The 24,073-nt window shown below is 33.3% G+C and overlaps 2 protein-coding genes across 4 annotated transcripts in view; one reads left to right on the top strand and one right to left on the bottom strand.

Moving 5' to 3' along the window:
- Window positions 1–606: 606 nt before the first annotated feature.
- Window positions 607–8,461, top strand: LOC117106855 (abasic site processing protein HMCES-like). The gene is made up of 7 exons (XM_033248337.1): window positions 607–791; window positions 3,208–3,420; window positions 4,260–4,478; window positions 4,749–4,995; window positions 5,359–5,505; window positions 6,309–6,418; window positions 7,082–8,461. Exons 1-7 carry the CDS (start codon window positions 772–774, stop codon window positions 7,356–7,358), a joined length of 1,233 nt encoding a protein of 410 aa, XP_033104228.1. The 5' UTR covers window positions 607–771; the 3' UTR covers window positions 7,359–8,461.
- Window positions 7,428–24,073, bottom strand: part of LOC117106854 (low-density lipoprotein receptor-related protein 4-like) — a 20,768-nt gene continuing 4,122 nt past the window's right edge. Inside the window, exons 2-19 of one of the 3 annotated variants that reach the window (XM_033248334.1) lie at window positions 23,466–23,699; window positions 22,791–22,950; window positions 20,444–20,583; window positions 19,842–20,096; window positions 19,512–19,625; window positions 17,296–17,541; window positions 16,688–16,853; window positions 15,757–15,884; window positions 15,054–15,317; window positions 14,525–14,638; window positions 13,115–13,354; window positions 12,604–12,792; window positions 11,901–12,082; window positions 11,598–11,687; window positions 10,955–11,166; window positions 10,481–10,618; window positions 10,187–10,340; window positions 7,428–9,833 (exon numbers count right to left, since the gene is read on the bottom strand). In XM_033248334.1, coding sequence (XP_033104225.1) covers window positions 9,576–9,833; window positions 10,187–10,340; window positions 10,481–10,618; window positions 10,955–11,166; window positions 11,598–11,687; window positions 11,901–12,082; window positions 12,604–12,792; window positions 13,115–13,354; window positions 14,525–14,638; window positions 15,054–15,317; window positions 15,757–15,884; window positions 16,688–16,853; window positions 17,296–17,541; window positions 19,512–19,625; window positions 19,842–20,096; window positions 20,444–20,583; window positions 22,791–22,950; window positions 23,466–23,699 — 3,284 coding nt within the window. In that variant the 3' untranslated portion in view covers window positions 7,428–9,575. The remainder of the gene's footprint in view (window positions 9,834–10,186; window positions 10,341–10,480; window positions 10,619–10,954; window positions 11,167–11,597; window positions 11,688–11,900; window positions 12,083–12,603; window positions 12,793–13,114; window positions 13,355–14,524; window positions 14,639–15,053; window positions 15,318–15,756; window positions 15,885–16,687; window positions 16,854–17,295; window positions 17,542–19,511; window positions 19,626–19,841; window positions 20,097–20,443; window positions 20,584–22,790; window positions 22,951–23,465; window positions 23,700–24,073) is intronic. The other 2 variants (XM_033248335.1, XM_033248336.1) reach the window with 2 other exon arrangements.

Here is a 24,073-nt window from a genome sequence, read left to right as displayed (position 1 = left end):
ATTTTGCTGTCGTATACTATCCTAGTAGTACTAGTTAGTAGTACAGATGATAGATTTCAATTCTATAAACAACAAACTTGTTTGGCCAACCGAACCAGCCAATTTTGGCTAGCGGGCGGCAACACTCACAGCTCACACACTAGAGAGACAGGATCTGGGCGGTAAAGTCAGAGACTGCGGAAGTTTACTTAGAAACGACACCAGTTCTCAACCATCCAAAACAATTCGATATTTCGTTACCACTTCTGCACTAAAAATAAATGTATTGGAAATATATCCAGTAACAAAACTGTACAATCACGGGTCCTATAGATTTCAAAACGACATAAATACCATCACATTTTCGCAGCATTACCCTCTGAAAGTTACCAAAATCTCAATCATTTGTAATACCAATGGTCACGTGATCCTTACTCGGTTCTTTTCCAATCAAATTTCGCGTATTGAATTCGCCAGGGTTTATTGAACGCCCAGAATCATTGGTGAATTTGAGAGGATTTATCACTAGACTTCTTTATCCAGCCTGTTTTAATTTTTATTTGTGTCAAAGGGTATCTTCAATCAAGCATGACTTTAATAACAAACTTGGCTGATGACGTCATGATTTATAGCGAGCCAACGTGATTGCATGCGGCAACAGGCCCAGAGCAGTCAGTCCTTATATATTACTGTATTCCGAATAGTAGAGTTGGGCTTGCTTCGGATTGGCGTTCAGTTCATGTGTTATCATGTTTTTCTAAACATATAAAATAGTCTAGGCCTAAAAAACAAATGTGTGGAAGAACAGCTTGGTAAGTGTAATAATATTATAAAAATATTTCGAAAAAACAAACGCTACGGCTATTAGAATTCTGGGCTAAAAATAGAGTAAGTAAAGGACCAGGGAGTTATTATAGTGACACTAGGCTGGCTAGGAGGCCTACAAGGCCCTTTTAAAGCCAACTGGGCACAGTGTATCTTACCTTCCCAACCTAGAGACTAGAGGCCTCATTAAAAATAGCAAGATTGAAGTTGAAGCCCGAGTTGAAGTTAAAAAAATAATAAGATGCATTAAGAAAGAATTCGATCAAACTCGGCCAAAAGTCAACTCGGCCACAAGTTAACTTGGCCACAAGTCAACTCGGCCACAAGTCAACTCGGCCACAAGTCATTTACTGGTACTACTACTACACTTTGAAGGAGTAATCAATCAAGTATTAAATACTAATTCTTTAAGTTTTACTATACTTATTGTAATTATTATTATTGCTGTTATTATTATTGTTGTTTTTATTACTGTTAGTTTTAATATTAATTATTAGTCTTATCATTAACATTATGTAATGTTTAAATTTTTGCTGATAAATAATAAATAATTCTCGATTTTTTATTCATATTATAATTAGTATTATTATCGTCATTATTATTATTATTATATATTAGTCTTAGTATTATTATTTTAATAATAGTAATTTATAATACATACTCCAAGTATTGAAATACACGCCATCATGTAATTTATAAAATATTGTTATTGGTGTTTTATTGGTATTTTTCTCATATTATTAATATTATTGTTGTTGTTGTTGTTGTCACCCTTATCATCGATATTATTACCCTATTATTACTAAGTAGGCCTAGTCTTACAAGTATCATCATTATTATTATTATTAATAATTAGTATTACTATTATTATAAAAATAAACATCTTAATTTATTATTGCTGTTATTATTGCTATTATCACCTTCAATATCATTATTATCACTAATTAGTATTATCAAAATAGATATTTAAATATCGTTATTAATAACATATTAGTATTATTACTATTGAGTATTGTCAAAGATACTAGAAATACAAGATAGAGTTCTCGCATTGTAAAAATGAGGCGGAAGTCGTGCCCAACGTAGACGGCGCCCTTCTTTTTAATCATGCAAGTTTCCTATACTTCGTGCCCAACGTACAGGGTGCCCTTCTGTTGCTAAGTATATCCAGACGCAAAAGGCGCCCTTCCTTTTCCACTAAGAGTGCGTCCGGCCATGCGATTCTGCGCTGTATTGTTGTTTTATTCTTTACTGATTCATGATTATGCTTTAATTGTTTTGTGTATTATTTGGATAATAGCAACGATTTCTACCGCCACCAAGGAGGTTATGTATTCACCGATGTCACTGTCTGGGCGTCTATTCCAGTTTGTTTTTATATCTAGTATCTTTGTTGAGAACTGATGATAAAATACGCGACGACTTGGTAACGAAAGTTTGTCCCATTTTTCGTATTCCCACCTTGCATTTCGGTGGAACACGGTGGAACACTTTTTTTGTGTGGAGAACTCTATCTTGTATTTCTAGTATCTTTGGTATTGTTAAAATAAATATTACTATTAATATTGTTGTTGTTATCACCTTTATTATCGTTATTATGACTAATTAGTATTATTAAAAGTATTATTAAAGTAAATGTTTGAAAAGGAAGCATTCATTTGATTTTAGTCGGATTCAAAATAAATTTTTAACATTTAAAAAATCATAATGTGGTTTTTCTATTTCAATTTTTTATGATTAGGTCTACAGTATGTACTAATGTTTTATGTCAGTGTTTTAACATGAAAAAAAAAATTAAACATTAATATACCAGTATGTGTTTTTCTTAATTATTAAGATTGCTTAAATTGTTAATGTTACATTATTGTCAGATTTTATTCCATTCTGTAAGTGACGGGTTTTCTCTGTTGAATAAGAGTACAGTGTGAAGAAATTAATACAACGATCTCACGACGATGATCAGAATTTTACTAAAATATACTGTGTACTTCATTTCAATCATGTTGAAGAAAAAGGATGCAAAAACTGAGTAATATTTACATTTCATTTTAATTATAAATAACTTGTGGCCGAGTTGACTTGTGGCCAAGTTAACTTGTGGCCGAATTGACTTGTGGCCGAGTTGACTGTAGCCGAACTTTTTGTGGCCTAGTTGATTTGTGGCCGAGTTGACCTGCTTCCTTAAGAAAACCTTAAAATAGCACAGAATTTTCAGCTCCCATCGAATTTGGTTTTTTTTTTTTTGTTTTTTTTTGCTGTTGAACAGCCTTTTCCTTCTTGAATATTGGATGGAGGCACCACTCACTATTTGTTGTTGGTCAAAATTTTAAATATAAATTCATATTATATTGTGTGCCGTGTCTAGTTTTAAAATAATCATGTATATGAATTTACTTTTTTAAGTACCCTTGATCCAGACGATTTACGATGTGCCTGCGCTTATACTAATAGAAAAGGGCAAAGAAGACGGCCACAGTGGAGACAGCCACCATCATCGAAGGGAGGAGGAAACGCTAACAGCTACCAAGGCTCAAATTCTAGTTCAGGAAGTAATGGAAAGCAAGGAAAAACCAGGCAGTATTTTCCATCAACAAATATTAGTCCACAGTCTGTCACGTAAATAATTTATTAGTTTTTATTTCAATAATTTATGTGGTACAACCAATAGTGTATTGCAAATAATCAGATGATGGATTTTGGTGATGTTTATATCAATATTGATGATATGGTTTTGATGGTGGTGATGATGATGGTATTAGTTAAGCCTGTTGTGCAGTGCAGTGTGGTTCCTCCCATAGATGATGGTGGTGGTAGTGATGATAAGTGGATGTTGAGGATGATGGTATTTGGTAAAGTTATGTCAGTGATAGATGATGATGTGACAGTGCTTATGACAGTCAATGGTGATTAGGATGAAAATGGTAAAAAATGATAAAGTGATGACACTTATAATTGATGATTATTTGCTTAAGTGATATGATAAAACATGGCTGTAGCAATGATTGCTATGGATAGGCCTAATCATGGTGATGAAGGATGATGACAATTTTATTAATGATATGTTTTAATGATGACAAGACTAGTTAATGTTAATTGATGATAATTATGATGGATAATTTTGCATAAGTGATGATGCCATGATGTTGGTAATTTAATGGTAGCAATCATCGTGGATGATGATAGTTGCGATGTGGTACCTGCCTGTAGTAGTGATGATGCATGATAATGAAGAATATGACAATGTTAATGATAGTGGGTGATAATAATGATGTGAATGATGATAAAGTAGTCACAGCTGATGATTGCTAAATGATGATATAGATGATGGCATGATGATAGAGGTAATTATGGTGGCAGTGTTGATGGCCATGTGTGATGATAGCAGTGGCATGGAGTGATAGCTTTTTAATAGCTGACTGGATAGAAACAATAACATGCATCTGTATTCTCTCTAGGCCAGTATTATTGTCATCTAAACATTTTGATTCTGATGTTGAAGCCGATGAACAGTCATTGACAACAATGCAATGGGGTCTTGTGCCTTCATGGCATAAAGGTGATCCATCTCAGGTAGCCTACAAGATGAATAACTGCCGTGGTGAAAGCATGATGAGTAAACCCATATACAAACGACCTTTTGAAAAGGGTCAGCGCTGTGTTGTTCTTGCAGATGGGTAAGTACAGTAACCAATAGGTTTAATTTTCACAATTCATGACAAATATTTTTTCAAATGTGAATAATGCATTCATTTACAATTTTATGTAAATGAATGCATTATCCACATTCATTTACAATTTTATGTGTAATTTGTATAATATTATATTTAGTTTTTTTTTTTGTTACATGATTGTAATATGACAAGTAACTCAAGTTTCAGAATATACTGTTTTATGCTCATGCCTTACGTACAAGTACAACATTCTTTTAATTTTCTAATGTACAGATATTATGAATGGAAGTCAGTTACAGGCTCAAAAAAAAAACAACCATATTTTATCTACATGCCACAAAGCAATGGTGATCGCCTTTCCAAACTGCATATCGAATCAATGGAAAGTGACGCTTTTCCTAGAGAAAACCGTTTTCTTGAAGAAGGTAAAGAGGTTGAAGGTGATGATAAGTTTAAAGAATGGACTGGACACCGGTTGCTGACAATGGCAGGCATTTTTGATCGTTGGATACCTTCAAACGTAAGATCACATTTATCTTTGTTACCTTTATTTCTCCCTGTTGATTACATTTCTGTTTTACTTTTTTGTTGTCTATTTTCTCATTCTGTTTTTACTCTATGTGTGCCTTGCTGAATAATTTAATGGCTACTTTCAACTTGTACATTTTGTGCAGACGGATTTTTAAATAACTGTAATTAGACTTGAATGATATTGAATATTTGGGAGTTTTTTCATATTTTTACAATATGAAGTAATCCTTTTACTGTTAATTATAGTCATTTATATCTATGGTATATAATTATTAGTAAACACTTTCTATTGATATTCATGTTAACCAAATAATATGTTGTCATCTAAACATAGCTATTGTTTTTATTATAGGAGGGTGAACCTCTCTACACGTATTCAGTAATTACTACAGAGGCAGTTGCTGATATGGCAGACATACATCATAGGATGCCAGTGATCTTGGATGGGGATGACGAAATCAGAGATTGGCTTGATTTTGGCTCAGTTCCTTCTACCGAAGTATGTCTATTTTAGTGCTGATGCATGTACATAGATAATAGATAAATAGATGCATGCATGCATAGATAGCAAGGTGGATGGATGGATGATGCATAGATAGAAAGATGGATGGATGGATTGATGAATAGGTGGATGAAACAATGAGCTTATTCGACTGGATCATTTCGATTTTTCTTTGAATGTTATTTTCATTTGACTGGTTCGTAAAATAGACTTTGTTGACAAAGAAAATTAATGTTAATCGTTGTTAAGTTATCCATGTGACCAAAACAAAAAAATTTGCATTAATATTATTTAGATTAAATTTCAGAAAATAAAATTTATAATATTTACCCACATGAAGTCAAAAAATAAATATAGAATTAAAAAAACGGGATGAAAATATTTTTTTTAACAAAAAAAAATCCGTACTGCCACAGTGCGAAGCAGCCTTGATTACGCAGTGTGTATTGCGGTAACTATGCAACCATTTTGTTTTGTTGAGTATTTACCAGTTTTCTATTTGACTGGTCGTCTTCATTAGGTAGGATTTTACCACTGCGCAGGTGATTGTAGTTTAAAGAAGAATGACACAGCCAATTTCTGTTTCTTTCTTAAGGTCTAGAAAGCTAATTTTATAGAGTATAAACATGTAAACAACATCCAAACATCCCATAACTCAAAATTAGCAAAGTATAAATTTGCAGTAGACGGAAGTCCCTGGCTAGATTCTATTTTATTATTGCTTTTTATCAGCATACAACAAATGAATAAATTTTAAAAAATCAAAGTAACTGAATTTATATAACTGTTTCATTTTGTAGGCTTTGAAGCTTGTGAAGGGTGTGAAATTTCTTCAGTTTCATCCAGTGTCAAGTCAGGTTAATAACTCGCGATACCATGGCCTAGATTGTGTCAAGCCTGTTGAAGTTGGGTAAGTTTATCAAGCACCTAATACTAACTTTAGTCTTCAGCACATACGTTACCCCAGTCACTGAAACAAATACTTATGGAAGACAGTGCCGGATTAACCATTAGGCAAATAAGGCACAAGCCTTGTGGGCCAGGCGAAAATGATGGGCCATCAAAAGTTGGACTGCAATATTATTTACACTCTATTTTCCGGTATTATTAGGCCAGAAAACTCGGAGACATTCTACTGTCCATTCAATTAACATTTTTGGGCCATTTCCAAAATGTGCCTTGAGGCCAGACGATGCTTAATCCGGCACTGACGGAAGACATACTTGATTGGATTTCTTCGGAGTGAAACACACTAAGGATAACCCACAAAATCTCCCAGCTAACTTCAGGGAGTAATACAGTAGTAAAAAGATTACATATTTTGAATTTGTAGGATATTATTTAGTTAACTGGAGATTTATTCTTGCTTGTGAGAGCCCAGGAGAGGGTGCTGATTTCGAGGAGACTCCTGAGACTCGCAAGAGACTTTCGACCTCTGTTACTGACTTATATTATTTATTTGCTCAACAGTACATCTTAGAAAGCATCGTGTAAAACAGTGGTAATATCAGTCCACATTGTCATAAAATATATGTTTGATTAGAGTAAATTTATGTTTTTATATATTTTGCAGTAAGCCTCCTGAATCAAAAAGTAGCAATTTAATGAGGTCATGGCTAAAGAAAGGCTCAGATACTCCAACAAAGAAAGACTTGGACTCTCCAAAATTGAAAGTCACAGATACTTCTGTGAAGAAAGAAATTGACATGAAACAAGAGCATGTAGATTCGCCGACAAAACGAAAAAAGTCGTTGATGGATGAGTGGATAAAGAAAGGTCAAAGTCCACAAAAGAAAATAAAATATGAAGAGAATTTGTTGAGTAATCTTAATAAAGAAGAAGCAACATAAGAAGTTATAAGAAAAATATGTATCCTTGTTTGATTTTAAAAAGTAACAGATTTAATGAAGAAAAAAAATTATATGGGAAATGACTTTTAAGTGTACATTTAATATATATATGCATTCTATCACCTACTTTGAGGTTATGTTTACCCTCTTTTATGCTTTATTTTAGAAGAAACATAAAGAAAGTAGTCAGTATGTGTTAGTAGTTATTATTATTATTATGAAGTTTTGATAAAACCAAGGTACTGTATGCTTACTTTTTCTTTCCTTCATGCTTTTGTTAAATGCCAGTTATAATTATCAGTACAGTTGTAACTTCAACAGTTACAACAGCATTGTCTCAACCACCTATATAAAGGGGGGTGGGGGAGCTTATTCTGCTTTAACAATGGTGGTACCAGACTAAATTATGAACTGAAGAAAGTAAAAATGTAGCTACAACATCAAGCCTCATATAAACTGATGATGCTGACAGTCTACTTTGACAAAGCATAACTTATTTTTATGAAATTGAACATTTTTATAATGTATGAACTTAACCAGTGAAGATTTCTACCAATAGTAATAGTTGTATATAAATATATAGAATCTGTGAAAATTCTACTTATGTACATATACTCTTGATATAGGTGATATTTTGAGGCATGATGACTCTGGCTCTTATTTTGACACAGTTTGTCTTGTTTTGAAATTCAAATTGAAATATTGCAAAACAGTTAGGATTGCTTTTGAACTTATAAATTCTAAAGAGTAAAAATGCTTGTATAGTGCATAACATTCTTCAAAACAGAATAAATGGTTGAAATGGAAAAGAAAGACAATTTTTAATATCAAATCATTATAATTACATTTACTTCAGTAATTAGTTAACTATATGCTGTCACTTAAGTATAATATAAACTGTATTTATAAAATTTATTTTCAATAAATGAATACCACAATTAGACAAAGAATCTTTAAATAGTTTATGAGATTTCAGCTAAATTTTAGAGCAAGTCTTCGGCAATTAACTCATGTTAACTTTAAATGGTACCATTCCTATAGTCTACTAGTACAGTACTGTTAAATTTCTGGCAAAAAAATAAAATAAAGATTGTTGAAGTAGACATAATCACTGAAAATGTATTTTGTTTTTACAACTGTTACCTTGAAAGTTATAAATATCATATTAACTAATTTAATAGGATTGCTTATGAACTTATAAATTCAAAAGAGTAAAAATGCTTTCACTATTAAATTAAGAAAACCTTTATATACATACAAAATTAATATAGGTTCATTATTAATTCTAACCTTAAATAAGAATTCTCTACCATAGGTATCTTTTATTCTAAGGATGTCAAGAAAAGTATGAGACAGAAAACATGAAATTGTAATGGTCTGTCCACATTATTATCAAGATCTGTCAGAAAATGTAATCTTTATCATATATTAGAGGGATATGACATTATTTATTTTATTATAGACATATCAGATATTTGTCACCACCATGATGGTATGGCCAGTGCATAAGGTAGATATATATTCTGTTCAGAAACTTTTTGCAATTTTTTTTAAGAACAAGATGATGTATCGGTTGCTGCTCTAACATTATAAAATTTTTAAAAAACAGAAAAAAAGAATGCATGTAAGGCTCTCCAACTAAAGCCAAAATTGGATCTCCTCCCTTGCTCAAGACAAAAACAAAATAAAAAGGAGGGTATTTGTAAGTAAGGGCATTTCCTAGGCCTCCCTAGCATAACTTACTAATTAGCCTAATTTAAGCTTTTAAATATAAATCTATTAAATATCAAGTTTAGTTTTGAAATTTGTGAAATGCATTATTTACAGTTATCAAATATTTTCAAATGTGGTAAGAAAATGTAGTGTATCAGTCAGTGTCTCTATCAATTAAATTCAGCAGCATGACTTGAATCAAGCAATTTTGTGGCCGTCATCTTAACCATGTCTTGTTGCATGGTGGTCACAAGATGTATATTCCTGACCACTGATTAGTTCCTTGACATTACTCACATGATGGAAATAGTCTACTTTGGCAAGTTCATGTAGCCAGTTTCATTGAAAATGTGTGCAATATGCTAACTAAAATATATACAGATCTTTTAATCGTAAGGAGAGTTGCTATTGGAATGTTATTATCGCATATATATATTTATCACAACACTTGCATTAGCGTCATTCTTTTTCTTACAACATGTCCTCGCTTATTAACAGTTAAATTTACTCATTTTCCAATTCCTCGTTCATATCTTGAGACTGATACTTTGGAATTTGGTAAGGATTGGATTGATTGGATACATTTGAAATCTGGGTCGCCAGGTCTGGTACACAGGACATGTAAATATTGGGGGAAGAGGAGTTAGGTGTCACATATATGTCGGAAGGTTGTATGGGTGTCTCGTATAGGTTTTGGTTTGAAGACGATGCAGAATTTTCATAATTGCTCTCTATATTCTTCATATACGCATTTTCTTTTGACTACAAAAAGAAATATAATAATAGATAAATGTTTATTAATAATTACCAAATAAAATGGTCAATGGTTGAAAATTTATTTTTGATAAATGAATACCACAATTAGACAAAGAATCTTTAAACAGTTTGAGATTTAAGCTAAATATTAGAGCAAGAAAAATAGATTTAGATTCAGATATATAGATTCAGAAAACCGCATATTCTACTAGTACAGTTCTGTTAAATTTCAGGCAAAAAAAATAGAGATTGTTGAAGTAGACATAATCACTGAAAACCTATTTTGTTTTTACAACAGTTACCTTGAAAGTTATAAATATCATATTAACTAATTTAATACAATGCAATTAAATCGTTACCTCTTCATCTACCAATTTGATGTTTTCCATTGGTAAGTAGTCATGTTTTGCGAGTGTCACACTTGCCAACAAGCTGTCAAATTCTTTGTATATGTTCTCAAAGGTAGGTCGCTTGTCGGGTGACTTTTTCCAACACCTCTTCATTAAGGAATACCTTTGATAACACAATGTAAAAAATTGAATTGAAACGTTAAATTTGAGCTAATAATCTCATATGATAGATAAACATCTGCTCAAAAAATTTTACATAATCGGTTGATCATTGTTGCATATGTTATCGATGGCGTCACTTACACTTCAGGTGGACAGTTCTCTGGCTGTTTCATTCTGTACCCACGTTGTAGTTTCTTCGGGAGGATGTCTACAATGACGTCAGGATATGGAGTCTTGCCATACGTGAATATCTCGTATAAGACAACTCCAAAAGACCATCTACAAAAGTAAATATTAAAATGTAATCAAATAAAAAATCAAAATTTTAAAAATTCTGTTAAAGTGTATTTCGAGGTTTGCAGGCAGGAGGTGCTTCATATTTGTTAAAGCATATAATAGGGCCTAATTGATATAAAAAAAAAAACTTGAATAGTTCATTTCCTTATTTAAGTACTGTAGTTATCTGTGTTTGATTGAAAGTTTTAACGATACGTAATTTCCTCAAATTAAATGTTTTCATCAAAAGTATCTAATGTTGTTAATAACTATTGTTGAAACAATTGTTGTGTGTAATATTTAGTGCTGTCAACATAATTTCAGTGAATAACATCTTACACATCACTTTCTGATGACATTCGCTTTTCAAATATCGTCTCCAGACTGTACCATTTCAAAGGTACCTCTCCACCGGAAACTTTGATGTAGCCTCTTTCGTAAACATCCTGTCCAAGTCCGAAGTCAGCAACTTTTACAATCAAACCTTCTCCGATCAAAATATTTCTAGCAGCTAAATCACCATGGACTACTTTTTTTTCAGAGACGTATTCCTTTAGAAATGTTAAAGAACATTATTTTTGAATGGTCTTGAAGCACAAAGCACTGTTATTTTCTTGATCAATTTACTTTTATTAAATATTGTTGTCTAATATGATCTCCATTTGCAATCGATACGGGCGAATGTGGTTATTATGAGTGTTTTGTTGACTATAGGCCTACAGAGATGACTTTTTCAAATCCCTAACATTCCAAAATAGACAAACCACTTAGTTGGTTAATTTATTGGTTCAAAAATATCATAGGAAAGGAATTTGAAGCAATATGATGAAAGGTACAGATTAAAGCTGCCCTGTCCAGACTATCAAAATATGGCATGCCTAAATATGGTCGTGATGACATCATATCATGTTAGACACATCATGACTGTGTTTTTGTCAAAGAAACTTTGATAGTGTGGACAGTGGAGCTTTCTACGACATACCATTCCAGATGCTATTTGTCGACTTATACTGTACAGCTCCGCAAGACCAACATCGAACACTGAATCACCAAAAAATCCATCTTTTTTCATCTGATGTTGATAAAAAAAATTAACATATAATCTCATGTTTAAATAAATACACACAAACTACATTAATACATTTATATACATACATTGTATATTTAAAACATAATTCTCAATGAGTCTCTTATTGGAAATTTTAATAAACTTTAAAGATAGCATTGTACCACGTTATAGATAATGTGGTTAGGGGAACAGACTATATATAATATTATAGTTTACCTGAGCAGAATTGCGCAGGAAAGTGAGCAGGTTGCCGTATTTCATGTACTCAGTGATCATTAATAATGGGTCGTTAGTCGTCTTGCATCTCAAAATACCGAGGACATTGTGGTGGTTTCCCAGTTGGATCATCAGGTCTATTTCAGCCTTGAAGTCTTCTTTCTCGGCAGCAGACGACGTTTCTAATATAAATTGTTTGAAGTACATTTTTTATATTATTTATATTCATACATTGAATTCAAGGATTTTAAGCCTTGATAATTATCCAAAGATGTCTAAAATTGTATTTGTTAAAAAGTGCATAATTTATGTTTAATTTATGTAGTAAAAGTAATTCACAAATTGTTAACCACAAAACTACTTAACTCCCCTTAAATTTAAAGTTGATTATGACAACTTCACATCATTGTCGTGCGCGTATGGTTCTATTTATTTCGCAAAAACACAAATAACATGCTTGGGTAGCGTCACGTCACGGTGGTTGTACTGTACATTTAGTAACCGCTTTTGGACGCAAATAGGCCTAAAACGTTTTTTGAAAATCGAATGCATTGCGTAACTATGTAAGTCAAGGGTGGAGATATAAATTATGTTGTGCGCTACAAACTCCAATTTCGAAGGATGTAGACCTGAAAGGGAAAGGGGTTTAAAATTAATTATGACGTCATTCATGAATACAGTATTTCACGTAAGTGGTACACACCTAGAGGTGTCTTTACGGCAACGGGAATCTCGCTATGTCCTGTTGTTAAGGTGCACGAGAACACCTGACCAAACCGACCTCCACCAATCAGAACGCGCTGATCCCAATCAAGGCTTTCGTCTGGTTTAATTTCATGCCTTTTGAATTTAATATCTGGCTCAATGCGTGATGGGAGCAACATTTCCATATCTTCATTATGAAAATAAAAGCAAAAGTAACAAACTGCTATTGTTTATACAATAAAGAAATAGGCCTATTCAGACTTATAAATGTACGTGTTAAATGGTTCAGTTTCGATTAAACACCTAGCTGTGTGTTCCATAATTTTGATTTCCAAACACTGTGTATCATGAATATAAAAGCATTGTATTTTATTAAATTTTGCTGTTTTGGTTTAAAGTCATCATTTTATTTTACTTAGCACAAAATTGATAACATGAGGCAAGTACTTAAGTCAGATAAAGTCAACGTAAACCTAATGAAATTACAAGAAGTACAACACAAAAATTACCCCGTTCATTTACACTGGTTATAGTAATTTCCTTTTGACGTCGTTTCTTTCTGAACCAAAAAAGCAGCAAGGCGCACAGTATCAAAAGACCGACACTGGCAAGCGATGCAATGATGATACCTGCCAAGAGTTTTGATTGAATAGCTTTGTCTGGTGGTGGTTTGGTTACTGATGCTTGATTGGTCAGAAGTGTGCTGATAGGGTCGGGACTGCTCTTAGACGAAACAGTTGTAGGAAGGGCTGAAAATGTCACAAACAACAGGAAATCAGGTATTTATTTTGCTGATGGTATGTTGACGATAGATTGTGCTACTAGATAGTGATGATTGAGTTGATAATGATGACTTTATGGTGATGTAGGGATGTTTATGTTACCGTGGAATGCTGCTAATCCTCCTAGAGCAAAACATGGGTACAGAAATATATAGAAAATTAAGCAATTGTAAAACGCTTGCATAATTCTGAAATGAAATAGTTTTGCTCTGGCCAGTGGCTGGAAGAAGGTAGAGTGAAGATGAATACGGGACAGAGGAAACTCGCTTATGTCCGAGAACGGATAAGTGAGCGGATTGATGGTGGATGCCGCAGTATCCTTTGTCTAGTTTCTGTGTCATGTTTACGGATAAACGGGCATCCTTGCTGTAGATTTTTGCCGATAAGAAATGAATAAATGTGGCTCGGTTTAATAGTTAATAACACTGGTAAAATGAGCTTTATGGGAAGGGATCAGGTACCGTAATTTATGTGTGAACAGCGGAATCTGTAAGCCTGTTTTCCACTAGGTGAATTTATTCGCGCGAATCGAAAGCGTCGGTTCATGCGCATACGCATTCACATTCCTATCGGAGTTTTTGCGAAGCGAAAAATGCGCAACTAATCAGAGCTCAGGAAGCGAACAAAGCTCTGATTCGCGCGAATAAATTCGCCTAGTGGAAAACCAGCTTTACAGCACGAATCTAATAATTAACTTAAGAATCTTAATACTCAGAAAACAGTCTAATCCAGGAGCGTTAATCAGCGCTACTGACCGCTTTTAACGATGTTAACAAAACGCTTTCATCTCGTCCACAAAAAAGTAACATTACAAGACGCGATTTAAAGTCAGGCTCCGGAGGAAAAAAATGTTTTGATATGTTGAGAACTGATTTTTCTAAGACAGAAAAAAGTTGTTTGACGAAAAACTGGGGAACGGTGAACGAGATACATATTTTTGAATTTTTAAAAACTGGGGAGAAAAGGGCGTAACCGCCCATTTTTACACCTTTTTCCCCCAGTTTTTAAATATTCAAAAATCTGTATCTCATTCACCGTTGCTCAGTTTTTCGTCAAACAACGTTTTTCTGTCTCAGAAAAATCAGTTCTACAACATATCAAAATTTTTTTTCCCTCCGGAGCCTGACTTCAACTTACCTTCCTCGCAGATGACGCCAGAGTACCCAAACGCGCATTCACATGTGTAGCCTGACCAGCCATCCACGCATGATCCACCATTCACACATGGGTCACTTGCGCACTCGTCTATATCTTTAACAAAAAAATCGGTCTATCAAATAAACAAACAATTCCTCATAGGCCTAGGTTTATGTTTTACACCAAAATGTCTATAATAGGACTGATTTGGTTTTTATATACTTATTCAAATATTTCAATTACAGTAATGCCCTTATAATTTGAGTATATTAAGCATTTTAACTAGGCCTATTTACAATTTTCTAACGATGATTGAGAGGCTACAACAAGCCAATCACAGAAAAGCCCAGTGTTTACTTTTCTGCATAATATAACACTAGGCCTACGTAATCAATAAACATGTAAGATGCACTTTAAGCCATGCAATACGATTTCCGCATAACATAACACTAGGCCTACGTCATCAATAAACATGTAAGATGCGCTTTAAGCCATGCAATATGTCTAAAATAAAATTATGAAAACATACTTGTCTGAATAAACATACAAGTAAATCTAACGAATGATCCCGATTCTTCAAAAACTTTATTCTCGGTCACGTCATCAACATCAAGTGGTGCCCTTAATATTCTGTCACTCTCTATCCAATAAACATATGGTCCATATATGGCGAGGTCAGAGTTGCTGGAATAGGGCTTTAAATTCAACAACGTGTTCTGGTTTTTAGATTCCCCACCAAGCGAGATGTATTGTATGCGTTTGTAAGCGTCTTCTATCCAATATAATCTACGGTCTAAAACAGATACAAACATGTAATTAATTCTACCAAGCATGAGACTTGTTGACACATCCATTCTCATTTTGTTGTATTCCTTCAATTTGTTTATGCAATTAACTTATTTTACTAATTAAATAATCATTACATAAGTCCACAATCATAATTGTTTATGTAGCTGAGTATAAGGCCGGCAATTTATTTCATCATGCACAATTGGACTTTTACCTTTTGACTAACTAAATCAACCAAATAACGAGCTAGTAAAGAGAATCAAAATTGGGCTGTTTATAGTTAGATAGTTTGGCAGTTTTTGGTTTGTGCTAAAAGAGGTGGGAAGTTAGGCCTACGCAAGGGGGAATATACCCAAAATAACGTTCCTTCTTGGTCCTCCGATGAGGATCTTAGTCTTTCATGCATTTCCCACCTTCTGCTGGCACCACAGTGGCTATCTTACCAATTGGATCTATTGCCAATGAATGCGCATCTGTCAATCCGACTGAGATGAAAGGTTCACGATCCGAGCCGTCTAGATCAGCTCGCTCAATCTTCGAACTCTCGCCCCTGTCACTCCAATACATGAGCCTGAATTAGAAATGCGTCATTGAGATACAGTACAACCTCAAGCTATACGAGACCTAAAAAAACTGTTCCTCTTGAATAAGGGTTGAATGAATGATGAAATATTCTTGTTTTACAGTATGGAGCCTTTGTTAGATGCATATAAGAGTAAGGTGAATACAGCCCATTCCACTACTGTTATCATTACTAACTAAAGAAAGTTTTGGTTGTCAACAAAATATAAATATAAGTGTGTACATAATTCTAATACAGATTATAGTTTCAGATAACAGATATAGCCTATTAGGATTAATATAACACGCTGATATTCCTATTTCGATGACAGCCAAATGTTCCATGTACTACACATTGGTGATAGTAAGGGTGGGGTATGTACGTGTAATGCCTTTAAAGAAAGGTAGATTTGAAATCCCATATGAAAGTACAGTACCTTTTAGACGGGGACATAAATATCAAATACATGGAGTTTGGATTATAATAGTGTATAAGCAGAGTGACAATATGATCAATTCAATGAAAGATTTGTTGTTGATGTTTAAACAAGCAAGGATCAAGTTTAATGTTTGTGGTTCCAATTTTTAAAAAAATGAATGGACTACAATATTAATTTAAGTCTATATTATTTTTTTGTGATATGGGAAAAGTAGGCCTAAGCGTCCCCTTATAAGGGCTCGATATGGGTTGATAGGCCATTGGCGCACTTAATAGGTTGTACCCTTAGTGTTAGTCGTAGTGTTAAAAGATATGGATAGGAGTGTCCCAAAGGAGAGGTAAATGGCATTTATGATTATCCTTGTCGTACACACCCGTCCTCAAAGTCAATCACGATAGATACTGGGTATTCTGTATCGTTTGCCATCAGGAGCCGTTGGTCAGTACCATCGAAATTGATAACTTCGATGCGGTCTTGTAATCCATTACTTGTCCAATACAGTTTTCGATTTACAACATCAAGTGATATATCTACGGGAGCTAGACGAAATACAATCAACATACATATCTTATTGTAAATTTAAATCATAGTATATTTGTTACAGTATGTAATTAAAATTGTGCAATCTAATTCTGTTATATCGGCATTCATCATGTAGGCATGTAATATTGAATAGCAATAATAATAAAAATAATAATAATAATAATAATAATAATAATAATAATAATAATAATAATAATAATATAATCATAACATTATTTATAAGATAATTATTATTTTATTGACTTTTAAACCAAAATCAACGGCGACAATCGTCCGAAGGATACTGTATAACATAAAGGTTTACTTAATATAATAACTTCTTAATCTAAGAGGAAAACAATTATTTCCAAAAGAACAGGAAATTGCAGTTAACCCAAAAAATAATGTGATTAATTATGAATGCAATAATGTGAAGTATGTGTCTTTTCATAAACATACTATTTCCATCCGTTACTGTGAGGACGTTTTCAAAATTCATTCCGTCTAAGTCTGCACGGTTGATTTCTTTCCTCGCTGAATCGACCCAATATACTTTGTTATCGATGTAGTCGTATTGGACACTGGTGGGGGATTCGGGTTGTGGCTCAATATCTATCACTTCGAAATCTAACATACTGTTATCTAGCCCTATGTTGGATATAAGTATTGCTGAGTTCGCAGTGTCACCAATAAGAATGAAATCACCTACAAAATACAATTTTTCTATTAAGCAAACTATAAATTTGTTACAGTTATATAGCTGTCTCTTATACACATCTAGATGTGTATAAGAGACAGATATAGGCCAATATAACATTAATATTGGTAATAACAATAAATATAATGGTAACAATATTAATAATAATGATGATAAAGTACCGTATAAAATGTGAACTGATTAGGCCTAGTACACTAAGGGATTGGAACAAATAGAAAACAATATTACTAAATGCCTCTACAACAAAACCTACCCTTCAGCCACAGAAATTTCGAAATTTTATGACTTATCTAAAATTCACAAACAAAACACCCTACTTCGACCGATTGAATTAAGTATTGATAGCGTCTCGTATCAAACATCAAGTTACTGCATCAACGTTTTTATAGTTTTATTTAATACAACCAATTTCTTCTAATTTTAAATACATTTTCCACTGAATTTGTGATAAATTGTTATCACGCATTGACTTGTGTTAAATGCGTTACAAATTTAGGATCACGCATGTGTTTATGCGTGTTTCATCAAAAATCACTTTGAAATGCGGGACCGTCCCTCACGATGCGAGACGGTTGGTAACTATGGAGCTTTAACCGGGAAAACAAAACATCACGTTATAATCAGTATAGACTTTGCCAAGAAAAAGCATATAGAAGTTTCACCTGGTAAAAAAAACTGGTTTCATACGATGTAAAATATTTTTGCGAGCACCCCAACAGCACAAGTTATCCAAATAACGCAAGACTTACTGAGAAAGACGTTACGTTAGAGATGTGCACCAAACTCTTAATCACACAAATCATTCAGCTTCTAAGATTCATCCTCAGCTCTACATATTTCACCTACGACACAAAGGAGAATTCTATCAACAGACCCACGGCACAACTATGGGATCTCCAGTACAACCTATTTTAGCGAACATTTATAAGGAAAACTTTGAATCGAACGCTCTATCACAGCTCCTCACTCACCCTAATTATGGTACCGATATGTAGATGATACTTTAACGAAACTGGACAATCAACATAATAACTGAATTTACTAACCACATTAACAGATATCCAATTCACGATTGAACCAGAGGACATGAAACTTCCTTCCTTGGACACATGTGTCCATATCAACGAAGACACTTCAACTAAACCACGGAATACATACTGATAAATACTTGAACTTTAACTAAAACCATCACCAGAACACAAACGCTAAGTATGCGCTCACTTCTCCACAGAGCAGTAAACGTCATAAGTGTAGGAGATAAAAATAAATTGAACATATACATAAAGTGTTAACGGCCAACGAGTACCCAAAATGGATAATCAAAATTCCTGGGCCCCCTAAAAGAAACACGAAAAACAGCCACCAATCCCAAGCAGGAGATTTTCGTTCCCATTCTATATATACACGGTTGCAAGATTTTTAAAAGAAACGGAGTCAACTTATCAAAAGTTCAACATTTTACGTTTGCCACTGGTAAAACCGAAAGACCCCACAGTAACAGATTTAACAATGTAATAGGCCTAACTGTAACAAAACAAGCATTGGAGAAACGGCTAGAAACATTAAGCACACGCATAAAAGAACACACCAATCAACGAGTTGAAGTACTCTCAGCCATCACAGAACATTGTCATTACATGGAAAATACTCTTGCAAAGAAACAAAATGGAAAAGAAAAATACGAGAAGCCATCAAAATCAAAGTGCAAGCCCCCCTATTGAACGGAGATTGCTGATACTACCGCCGATCTACAATTGTCTACAACATATATTGTGTTTGGTTTATTCGACCAAAACAGTTACAATAAAATTAAGCAAACCAGATGAAACTATTCGAATATTAATAATAATATTAATACTAATAATACTTTAGATTTGTCTTTCGTTTAATTAATATTTGGTTATTCTCTTTCATGTCATTCTAGACTTAAAGCCATCCTCAACGTTTTCAAACCTACCTCGTTCGCAATACTTTCCTGTGTATCCTAGTTTACAAACACATTCATAGCCAGCTACTTCGTTGACACATGTAGCTCCATTTTGACACGGATCACTAATACAAAAATTAATCCCTATGACAAAGATGAAGTTACAGAATTATTGAAGATGATAAATACAGGTATACTTCTTTACAGATGTAAGGAGGGGGGTTAAGGAGGAGGAGGAGTAGGATAAGAATGGGAGAGGGAAAGAAGTGGGGAAGGAGGCAGGAGAGGAGGAACTAGAGAAGGTTTAAGCATTACAATAGATAAACGTAAACCCATTGCAGATAGTATGAATGAACTTACGTGTGAATATATATAGACTCCTAGCATGAGAAAAGATTGATTCACTGATGTCTTCAATATTGCCTCCGGTCGCCTTCTGTGCACGCATAAGTTCTGGACTTCCTTGCTGAGTCCAATATACATACGTTCCATGAAGTTTGACATCCACTGGGTAGTGTGCTGCGGTGAACGCAGTGATCAAAGTGCGCCGGTTTTTACCATCAACATCAGAAAATTCAATTTTACCAGATTCGTCACACCAATAAAGTTTGCTTTCTTTAGTCAAATTAAACAAAAAGGCATTTAAACACATTAAAAAAAAAAACATGGTCTGAAGAGCTATGGGCTCCTCACATTCAGATGGGCGTGGGGCATAGCTCCTCCTGACCAGGACTTAATGATTATTATTATTCAAATTAATATTATGTTTGTCAAATAAACCTGATAATATCCAACTACCGTTCAGGCATTTTGAAAGTCAGAAAACGAACAGATTATACATTAAACCTAATATGATTATATTTATAATTTATAGACCTATTATTATTGTCATGTATCTATTTTCTTTCTACAACGAAACCATTAAGTAGGTCAACCTATAAATGACTATGCTATCATACTACCTTCTTTATCGATTGCAATGGCTGTTGGAGTTGTTAAATCACTGTCTACCAGTATTTCTACGCCACTACCATCTGACATGCGGGCTCTTCCAATTTTTGATTGGCCAACGCCAACGACGATATCTGTCCAGTAAATGTAACTACGGAAGATGGAATATGACATGTTCAATTAAGTATAAGGTTTTGAAATTTAAAAATTGTAAAACGGAAATTAATTAATTTGGGTTTCTGAGTCTGTTCTCTTGATTGGAGAAGGGAATGGAGGGGTAATTAAGGCATTTGTACTTTTTTGTTAATCTCTTTGACTTTAGATTTGTCTTGTTTTGATTTTGTTTGTGTCACCTCCAAAAGAATGTAATATTAAACAATGATAATAATTGTGATAACTCAGTATAGGAGATGAAGCTAACTTGAGGATTATCGTTATTCTTATAACACGATTTTTATAATATAACAGTTATATAGTAATTGTTATACATTTTTACAGGACATAATTACAATATTAGTGTGGTAATCGAAAAAAGGATGTTTAAATGTAGGAAAATGGTTTTGATAATGTACCGTATGTATTTGCGCTTCCAATATGAAGCTACATAAATTTTCTATGTTAATAATGAATAAAAGGGTAGAATAATTTTGCATATATTCACAATAAAATGGACAGAATAGTAAATAAGACAAAATATACACAAGCGTCGATTAATTAATAGGGTTAAGATTGAGCTGGACGGTTATAAGCCTCTTAATACCAAGCTACAAGGTTCCTAATCTATACCAGCGTCCAAAATTACGACTTAACCAGACTGACTAAGAAGAAAATAATAATAAATCATAATGCAAGTGAATTGAGGATTACCGTCTCATAAACAACTTGAATATGAAATTCAGATAATTGTCAACCATAATACCACTACACATTATTTTACTGACATTCATTAAATGCGGTATGAATATATTTAAAACCCAAATCACTGATTTGCATTGAATTTGTGGGCTATGTATGTATTTTGCAAAGAATTATCTTTAATTTATATGCATTAATTTTGTACTTTCGGTACGGCCCCATGACGCTGCAAGTAATATATGGAGGTGCAGGGTTTAATAAAATAACATAAAGTAGTTATTACCTTGAAACGGTTTCGACCTATCCGGCCCTTCTCAGTTCAGGTAATAGGATTAATTTATATGTTTTTGTCATTATTGATCACATTAGAATAAAACAACAACAGGATATAATTTGCCTTTTGATATGAAAATGGTAATCTTTGGACTGCATTTCATTAACAGACGTACTCAACGGGATTGGAAGGAGACATGGTATGAAATGTGTTTATGTATATTTGCAACAATTAATAAAATGTGATATTTGTTTATATATAGCAGCCAATTTGGACAGACAAGAGTGCAAACGTATCCCATTTTACATTGAAAATACTGTAGATGGAATTGACAGCATGTGGTGAGGCAGAGTCGGCATATACAGGCCTCCCTCCAGATAAAGATCACTTTCGGGACCGGGGTGTTTGTAGTGGTCTTTAAATAATAATAATAATAATAATAATAATAATAATAATAATAATAATAATAATAATAATAATAATAATAATAATAATAATAATAATAATATGATAATGATAATGATAATGATAATAATAATAATTATAATTATAATATAATAATAATAATAATAATTTTTATTATTATTATTATTATTATTATTATATTAATTATAATAGTGGGTATTTTTAAGGCGCCGGTATCCGCATATCTTCGTCTATATCTTTAGCAGCTTTGGTCTAGGTTCCCTCTAATTAAAGATCGGCTCTAAAAGTGGTCTTTAAATATCTCTGTTAAGAGAAATTAAGAAATTATATAGTAAATGTAAGATTCTTTTATTCCATGTATTTTCAAAATGGATGTACAGTTAGGCCTACTGTATGCTGTTATTGATTCATAATACCTGTACTGGAGGCCTAACCATTTCCCGGTTGTTCTGTGTTCGTTCTACCCAAATCACCATTACAATAATTACTAACAACACCATCCTACTAATTCAGTGAGACCAATGTAAACACAAAACATCGCCTTAAGTTGCAAATTACTGCATTGGCTAATCATATATAAAACAACTTATAGAAAAAATGCATTGACATCACTATTTATTAAAAAATAGTATTAAAATTGTCAGGGTCTACGAACACCATTGACTTTGGTCTCTAAGATGGAGTCTTTAATTGGCGGGATTACCTAATAATAAAAGATTGGCATTCAACCGGGGATTATAATTGGAGGTGGTCTTTAGTTGGAGGGAGACCTGTAGTTAATGCCTACACTTCGGAATATTTACTTGCTGTCTATGTCAATGGCAATTCCAGATGGCTTCGTCATGTCGTTAATCAGTGTAGAATCGATCATCGTAGCTAAGCCTGCAATTTTTATACAACTGCACTTTAGATCTGACCAATATATATTACGATTCACCACATCGATAACAAATGTAGACAATGCTGGAAAGATAATAATTCAACAGTGAATACACAAGACTCATTTTATATTGTTGTTATACACAGCATTGTAGCAAATCACTTGTCAATTGGACCTTTAATGAGTATCAATCAAACGTAACTGACACATCATAACGTGGCCAAAAATAAGCGCACGTCCTTCGAACACAAGTTTACCTACTTTTGCGCTGTCGTTTCGTGTAATCTTAGCAAAAATACGGTATACAAGGGGCGAGGCTTGGTTTACAGGCTGAAACAATGTGTACAGTTCACGAGACTGTCGATTTCACACGAAAACCACTGAATACATACAAACAGAGATTAGTATATTTAAATCAATTATATAATTTTATTAATAACTTTACCGTGTAAAATGAGAGAAATGATAGGAACACTTCAATTCACTGAAAGTTTATATGCTCAAGTTGAACATTCCTATTTTACTACAAACTGAACAATCTAAAATGTATAACAGCACTGCTAAAGGGATCCGCAAACGATATTGTATATCTACTTACACACGTTTGAAAATACAACTTCCTGGCCAGAACCATCCATATTTGACCTACGTATCTCATTCTTTTCTATATCCGACCAAAAAAGTTTCCTTTCTTTGGGATCAAACTCAACTGTCTTCACTGATTTTGGAGCTGGATTTAATGGAATCTGCTCAAAAATTAAGGTTTCATTGATATACTTATCAAACGACGCATTGAACACTGATATACGTTCTGCAACCAGTACAAAATCACCTATAAGCCGATACAAAAAATAGAAAGTGCAGTAGTAAATGCACAGATAATATATATATGTATATATATATATATGTATATATATATATATATATAATTATATATATCTATATATAGGCCTATATATGAATATATAGTCTTATAGAATATTTCGGCTACTCCTGTAGTCTTTGTCAACGCCAAGCGTTGACAAAGACTACAGGAGTAGCCGAAATATTCGCCCAATATTTTTTTACGTTACGATATACGTTCTGCAACCAGTACAAAATCACCTATAAGCCGATACAAAAAATAGAAAGTGAAGTGGTAAATGCAAAGACTACAGAAGTATAATTATATATATAGGCCTATATATAAATATATATATTTATATA

This window comes from Anneissia japonica, unplaced genomic scaffold (assembly GCF_011630105.1).
Source record: "Anneissia japonica isolate Jap-2015-1 unplaced genomic scaffold, ASM1163010v1 scaffold1165_len1893470_cov193, whole genome shotgun sequence".
Taxonomy (NCBI): Eukaryota; Metazoa; Echinodermata; class Crinoidea; order Comatulida; family Comatulidae; genus Anneissia; species Anneissia japonica.
The sequence above is the reverse complement of the archived record's forward strand: the minus strand, read 5'-3'. Positions and strand labels throughout refer to the sequence as shown.